Genomic DNA, 8,018 nt, shown 5'->3' with positions numbered 1-8,018 from the left:
ACTACGGCACCTCCGAGTTCGAGCACACGTTCAGCTCGATGACGATCCCCGGACTCCGATCCAGCAAAGTGTCGGGGAAGAGTTCCGTCAGCACGACGGCGTGGTGACGATCTTGATGTACTACAACAGCAGGGCTTCGCCTAAACTCCGCTACAGTATTATCGAGGAATATGGTGGCAGGGGGCACCGCACACGGCTAAGGAATAGATCACGTGGATCAACTTGTGTCTTTCTGGGGTGCCTCTGCCTCAGTATATAAAGGAGCCAAGGGGGAGGGGGGCGCCGGCCAGGGAGGAGGGCGCAGGAGGAGTCCTACTCCTTCCGGGAGTAGGACTCCCCCCCAATCCTATTCCAACTAGGATTCCCAAGGGGGGGAAGAGAGAGGGGTGGCCGGCCACCTCTCCTAGTCCTAATAGGACTAGGGGAAGGGGGGAGGCGCGCAGCCCTTATGGGCAGCCCTTTCACCTTTCCACTAAGGCCCATGAAGGCCCATATGGCTCCCGGGGGGTTCCGGTAACCTCCCGGTAATCCGGTAAAATCCCGATTTCACCCGGAACACTTCCGATGTCCAAACATAGGCTTACAATATATCAATATTTACGTCTCGACCATTTCGAGACTCCTCGTCATGTCCGTGATCACATCCGGGACTCCGAACAACCTTCGGTACATCAAAATGCATAAACTCATAATATAACTGTCATCGTAACCTTAAGCATGCGGACCCTACGGGTTCGAGAACAATGTAGACATGACCGAGACACGTCTCCGGTCAATAACCAATAGCGGGACCTGGATGCCCATATTGGCTCCTACATATTCTACGAAGATCTTTATCGGTCAGATCGCATAACAACATACGTTGTTCCCTTTGTCATCGGTATGTTACTTGCCCGAGATTCGATCGTCGGTATCCAATACCTAGTTCAATCTCGTTACCGGCAAGTCTCTTTACTCGTTCCGTAATACATCATCTCGCAACTAACATATTTGTTGTAATGCTTGCAAGGCTTATGTGATGTGTATTACCGAGAGGGCCCAGAGATACCTCTCCGACAATCGGAGTGACAAATCCTAATCTCGAAATACGCCAACCCAACATCTACCTTTGGAGACACCTGTAATGCTCCTTTATAATCACCCAGTTACGTTGTGACGTTTGGTAGCACCCAAAGTGTTCCTCCGGCAAACGGGAGTTGCATAATCTCATAGTCATAGGAACATGTATAAGTCATGAAGAAAGCAATAGCAACATACTAAACGATCGGGTGCTAAGCTAATGGAATGGGTCATGTCAATCAGATCATTCAACTAATGATGTGACCTCGTTAATCAAATAACAACTCCTTTGTCTATGGTTAGGAAACATAACCATCTTTGATTAACGAGCTAGTCTAGTAGAGGCATACTAGTGACACTCTGTTTGTCTATGTATTCACACATGTATTATGTTTCCGGTTAATACAATTCTAGCATGAATAATAAACATTTATCATGATATAAGGAAATAAATAATAACTTTATTATTGCCTCTAGGGCATATTTCCTTTCAAAAAGGACTAAGGAAATGTTTCTCGTTTATGGAGGTGACGAAGAGCTCGTCGTAAAGGGTTACGTCGACGCTAGCTTCGACACATATCTGGATGACTCTAAGTCACAAACCGGATACGTGTATATTTTGAATGGTGGGGCAGTAAGCTGGTGCAGTTGCAAGCAGAGCGTCGTGGCGGGATCTACATGTGAAGCGGAGTACATGGCAGCCTCGGAGGCAGCGCATGAAGCAATTTGGGTGAAGGAGTTCATCACCGACCTAGGAGTCATACCCAATGCGTCGGGGCCAATCAAACTCTTCTGTGACAACACTGGAGCTATTGAACTTGCCAAGGAGCCTAGGTTTCACAAGAAGACCAGGCACATCAAGCGTCGCTTCAACTCCATTCGTGAAAATGTTCAAGATGGAGACATAGATATTTGTAAAGTACATACGGACCTGAATGTAGCAGATCCGTTGACTAAACCTCTCCCTAGAGAAAAACATGATCAACACCAGAATTCCATGGGTGTTCGATTCATCACAATGTAACTAGATTATTGACTCTAGTGCAAGTGGGAGACTGTTGGAAATATGCCCTAGAGGCAATAATAAAAGCATTATTATTATATTTCCTTGTTCATGATAATTGTCTTTTATTCATGCTATAATTGTGTTATCCGGAAATCGTAATACATGTGTGAATAAATAGACACCAACATGTCCCTAGTAAGCCTCTAGTTGACTAGCTCGTTGATCAACAGATAGTCATGGTTTCCTGACTATGGACATTGGATGTCATTGATAACGAGATCACATCATTAGGAGAATGATGTGATGGACAAGACCCAATCCTAAACATAGCACAAGATCGTATAGTTCGTTTGTTAGAGTTTTTCCAATGTCAAGTATCTTTTCCTTAGACCATGAGATCGTGTAACTCCCGGATACCGTAGGAGTGCTTTGGGTGTACCAAACGTCACAACGTAACTGGGTGACTATAAAGGTATACTACGGGTATCTCCGAAAGTGTCTGTTGGGTTTACACGGATCAAGACTGGGATTTGTCACTCCGTATGACGGAGAGGTATCTTTGGGCCCACTCGGTAATGCATCATCACAATGAGCTCAAAGTGACCAAGTGTCTGGTCACGAGATCATGCATTACGGTACGAGTAAAGTGACTTGCCGGTAACGAGATTGAACGAGGTATTGGGATACCGACGATCGAATCTCGGGCAAGTAACGTACCGATTGACAAAGGGAATTGTATACGGTGTTGCTTGAATCCTCGACATCGTGGTTCATCCGATGAGATCATCGAGGAGCATGTGGGAGCCAACATGGGTATCCAGATCCCGCTGTTGGTTATTGACCGGAGAGCCATCTCGGTCATGTCTACATGTCTCCCGAACCCGTAGGGTCTACACACTTAAGGTTCGGTGACGCTAGGGTTGTAGGGATATGAATATGCAGTAACCCGAAAGTTGTTCGGAGTCCCGGATGAGATCCCGGACGTCACGAGGAGTTCCGGAATGGTTTGGAGGTAAAGAATTATATATAGGAAGTGCTATTTCGGCCATCGGGACAAGTTTCGGGGTCACCGGTATTGTACCGGGACCACCGGAAGGGTCCCGGGGGTCCACCGGGTGGGGCCACCTATCCCTGAGGGCTCCATGGGCTGAAGTGGGAGGGGAACCAGCCCCTAGTGGGCTGGTGCGCCCCCCTTGGGCCTTCCCCCTGCGCCTAGGGTTGGGAACCCTAGGGTGGGGGGGGGCACTTGCCTTGGGGGGCACTCCACCCCCCTTGGCGCCCCCTTGGGAGATTGGATCTCCAGGGCCGGCGCCCCCCCCTTGGGGACCCTATATATAGAGGGGGAGGGAGGGCAGCCGGACCCATGCCCCTGGCGCCTCCCTCTCCCCTCCAACACCTCCTCCTCCTCCGTAGAGCTCGGCGAAGCCCTGTCGGAGTACTGCTTCTCCACCACCACCATGCCGTCGTGCTGCTGCTGGAGCCATCTTCCTCAACCTCTCCTTTCCCCTTGCTGTATCAAGAAGGAGGAGACGTCACGCTGACCGTACGTGTGTTGAATGCGGAGGTGCCGTCCGTTCGGCGCTAGTATCTCCGGTGATTTGGATCACGTCGAGTACGACTCCCTCATCCCCGTTCTTTGAACGCTTCCGCTCGCGATCTACAAGGTATGTAGATGCATCCGATCACTCGTTGCTAGATGAACTCATAGATGGATCTTGGTGAAACCGTAGGAAAATTTTTGTTTTCTGCAACGGTCCCCAACAGCTCCCAGGCAGGAGGCCTTGCCTTTTCGATCGATGTTGCTTTTGTGCTAGCCTTCTTAAGGCAATCTTGTCTAATTTATGTCTGTACTCAGATATTGTTGCTTCCGCTGACTCTTGTGTATTCAAGCTTATGTATTCGAGCCCTCGAGGCCCCTGGCTTTTAATATAAAGCTTGTATTATTTTATTTTGTGTCTAGAGTTATGTTGTGATATCTTCCCGTGAGTCCTTGATCTTGATCGTACACATTTGCGTATATGATTAGTGTACGATTGAATCGAGGGCGTCACATGCCACTAAGGATAAAACAACAGGGTTTCATCATATTGATTGATGTCTTGGTGTCTACATTATGTCATCTTGCTTATTGATGCTTTGGTCCTTGCAAACTTAACACATTGAGATGCATGCTGGATAGCGGTTGAGTATTAGTGGTAGATGCAATTGGATTAACAGTCTACTTATTATGTAATGCCTATATAAGATTGTGCCGTAAATGATCATAGTCATAAATATTGCAATTTTATCGTTGCCCAACTGTAATTTGTTCACCATGTCATTTGCCTGTTTTCGAGAAAGATACCACTAATCAACCTATGCCCACTAGGTCTATTCTCCGTTACTAAATTCTTTTGCAAAATGGCTACTTCTATTTTTGCCGTGTTACATTACTACAAACTATCTCTACCACTTGCTATTTAATCATGTAACTAGGAACACAAGGGGATTGACAATCCTCTTGCCATGTTGGGGACGAGTGTGTGTGTGTGTGTGTGTGTGTGTTTGTGTTTGTGTTTGTTTGTTAGCTTGGAGACTCCTAGTGGATTGATAACATTGATTCTCTAACTGAGGGACATATTGCTCCTGTTCTGCTTCACCCTTATACTTGGAGAATCCCAACAACTCATGTGGCACCGAGCAACCTTCTTGGCCCTCGCGCAGGCCTACTGCTGGGCTCCTTGTAAACGAGCCGACCACTTTGTAGTACACCGTCGTCCCTGAGTCAACAAGGCCAAGGCAATAACTTCGTCCATGTACACGGACACAAACACGTAAACGAACATATACGCGGCAGTGACTTACACGGAAAGGCCATATAATGTAAAGGGTGATGGCCGATTGTAAACTGAAGCCCGCAAACCAATCAATCAATCAATCAATCGGACCTTTGTTACAATCTACGTCTTCTTCATCCTTTGTCACGACTTCCGTTCATCGGCAACCCCCGCTCCTTACAATTTCGCCCGCCGATCGACGATCGAGCTAGAGGCAAGCAAATCGACCTAGCTCAGCCAGTCGTGGCCATGAACCCTGACAAGGTCCCTTTCGGACGAGCGGGGCTTGTGGTTGGAAAGTCTCGGCTGAACTGTGTTGCGTATCGCGCTCCGAGTTGGCTCTCCAACCTTCCATGTGGCTTTTGCGATTGTGTTTGTGGGAGGGTGGCTGAGAGAGCCGTTGTGCTGTGAGGGGCGGGCCCACTTGGCAGCGAGACAAGCCGAGCCAAGGACACAACGGCTCTCCCCCTTTCTCTCTGTCCACTTCCAATTGGATTCCCCACACCACACCACACCCACTGAGAGTGAAGACTGAGCTTAGGAGAGGAGCGGGCGGCGGGCTGGTCAAAGCCCTAGCCTTTGTCCGGTCAAACCAAATCGATCCCCTTTCCCCGCCGCGGAATTGGTCTCGCCTCCGGCTCCCGGGCGGCGGCGGTGGCGGTGGCCGGCGGGCGATGAATCCCGACCTGTCCCGGTGCGCCAGGCACCCGTCGCAGCCGCCCTTCACCGGCTTCTGCTCCGCCTGCCTCCTCGAGCGCCTCTCCGCCGCCGCGCTCCCGGCCACGCCCCCGGCCCCCTCCCCGTCCCCCCTCCCCCCTCCTCCTCCTCGACCGGTGGTGGCCGCGGCGCAGGAGGTGGCGGAGGAAGGCGGGGGCAGGACGACGCTGCTCCGCCTCTTCCAGCTCCACGACCAGCAGGACCGGCCCGCGCCGGTCGGAGCTGGAGACCAAGATCCCGAGCCCAGGGCCGAGCCGGAGCCGCCGCCACCGCTGCAGCGGAAGCGCTCCCTCCGCCAGTCCTGCGAGTGGATCGTCTGCTGCGAGCACGGCCACGACCCCGCCTCCTGGCTCCCCTCCCGCCAGTCCTGGGACGCCAACGACTCCGCCTCCGCCTCAACCTCCGCCGCCGCCGCTGCGCCCAGCACCACCGCCCCTGCTTCCGCCTCCGCGCTCGTGCTCCACTCCAGCTCAAGCAAGGCCTCGCTCAGGCCGTGGTGGGACCGCACCCGCCGGGCGGCGAACCCGGTGGCGGGCTTCTTCAGCAGATCCCTGTCCTCCCAGTCGTGGCGGGAGACAGACGCCGCGGCGAGGTCCCGGGCGCAGGGCCACGCCGCGGCCCGGGTCAACGGGGGCAGCCACTCCGTGTCGTCGTCCGCGGGCGGCGTCGACTCCGAGGTGTCGCCGGCGGACTCGCTGCACGCGCATGTACATAGCGCCGGCCGCCGCGACTCCCTGCTCAGGAGGTTCTACTGGCTCGGCCGCAGCAGCAGCGTCCACTGCCCGTCGCCCCGCCGGAGCCCCGACACCGGAATGCTGCGCTTCCACCGCACCCCTTCCACCACCAGGAGCAAGACCCAAGGCAGGAGGCGTCTCAACCTCTTTCCTGCTCGCAGTCACAGACATCAACAGCAACAACATTAGCCATGGACAGTGAAATGTTTCTCCTGCTGCAGGCTCAATGTGTCCTGGTCCTGGTCCTGGTCCTGGTGTAAAGGCCATTCAAGTTAACCAAATGTTGCTCTTCCATGTTGTCACAAGGATGTTTCAGGTTCACCATCAATTCAGAAGTTGTCTTGGTCGTGGTTTGCCGATATTTCGCTGCTGGCGACAGTAATCAGGCTGCCATATTGGACAGCATCGCGACCGACGGTGCCTGGGAGTGGAAGACGCACGCCAAAATGTCCCCTCATTGGTAACTTGTAGGTGTTAATAATTCGTCCCATTCTTTGTACTATGTATGTTATACAATAAACTGCTGGATCCAGAAACTGAAATAGAAGCTGATAATAGCTGACCCTGTTCGTTCATTCTTAAGAGTGTTCACTGATGGACGAGCTGCTGTTTTTGATGTGGATAGAAATTCTTCCTTTTTTTCCTGCATTTCATCCTGATTCCTAAATGAATTCGCCTGGTTATGACATTTTCACCTGTTTGTTGGATACAGCATGGAACTCAAGGTTCTTTTGTAGTGGTAGTGATGGCAGAATCAACAGTCAACTTAAAGAAGTCTGATACTGGCTCGCAATGATATGATTCATTTGTGTGGATGGGTTTTACCTAACTGTAGGCTATTTTGCCCAAAGTACTCTGCTGTTTTGCTCTGGTTGACTATTCTTCTTCTCTGACACGGTTCATTTGTGTGGAATGAATTTTAGTTACTTATAGGCCATTGACCAATCTGGTCATCTTTGTTTTATTGCATGACATTGCTACAAAGGTGCGCACATCCAGTGAATACTTACTCCTGACTTTTTGCACTGATTTAACAGTCATCCAGTGAAATATGTGTTGCCATGCTACTATCATGTTAAAGAAGGGCCTTTTATGAACATTCAATTGTGAACTTTGATATTTTTTCGATAACTCATGGACACACAATGCTGTTTTGCTGTGGTTAGAAACTCTTATTTCTCTGCTTGATAAGCATGTAAGGTGTTAATAACCAGCCTCATTCTTCATACTCCCTCCGTTCCAAATTACTCGTCGCAGGAATGGATGTATCTAGAACTAAAATACATCTAGATACATCCATACCCGCGACAAGTAATTCGGAACGGAGGGAGTACTATATATGTTATACAATAAACTGCTGAAAGTCTGACATACGAAAACAGAAGCTGAATAGCTGATAATAGCTGACCCTGTTTGTTCATTTTTCAAAGTGATGACTGGTGGACACTTTCTGCTGTTTGCTATGGCATCAAACCGATGAACATTCTTGTACTATGTATATTTATATGCAATAATTGCTGAACTCTGAGATGCCGAAATAGACTTCATTCTTCAGAGTGATGACCGAGCGGCGCACACTCTGCTGCTTTTCTGTGGTTGAAAATTCTTCTTCTATGCGTGCAATGGTCCTGAATGAGTTCCTTCTGTTCAGCCATGCTATAACTTATAAACAGTATGAGATTTCCA

At 50.1% G+C, this 8,018-nt stretch overlaps 1 protein-coding gene across 1 annotated transcript; it reads left to right on the top strand.

Annotated features, from left to right (window-relative positions):
- The first annotated feature begins 5,364 nt into the window (after positions 1–5,364).
- Positions 5,365–6,980, top strand: LOC125516187. Its single transcript, XM_048681669.1, has one exon. It carries the CDS (start codon positions 5,556–5,558, stop codon positions 6,519–6,521), a length of 966 nt encoding a protein of 321 aa, XP_048537626.1. The 5' UTR covers positions 5,365–5,555; the 3' UTR covers positions 6,522–6,980.
- Positions 6,981–8,018: the final 1,038 nt, after the last annotated feature.

The sequence above is a fragment of the Triticum urartu genome, chromosome 6, assembly GCF_003073215.2.
Source record: "Triticum urartu cultivar G1812 chromosome 6, Tu2.1, whole genome shotgun sequence".
Lineage (NCBI taxonomy): Eukaryota > Viridiplantae > Streptophyta > Magnoliopsida > Poales > Poaceae > Triticum > Triticum urartu.
Note: the sequence above shows the minus strand (reverse complement) of the source record. Positions and strands in the feature narration are given on the sequence as shown.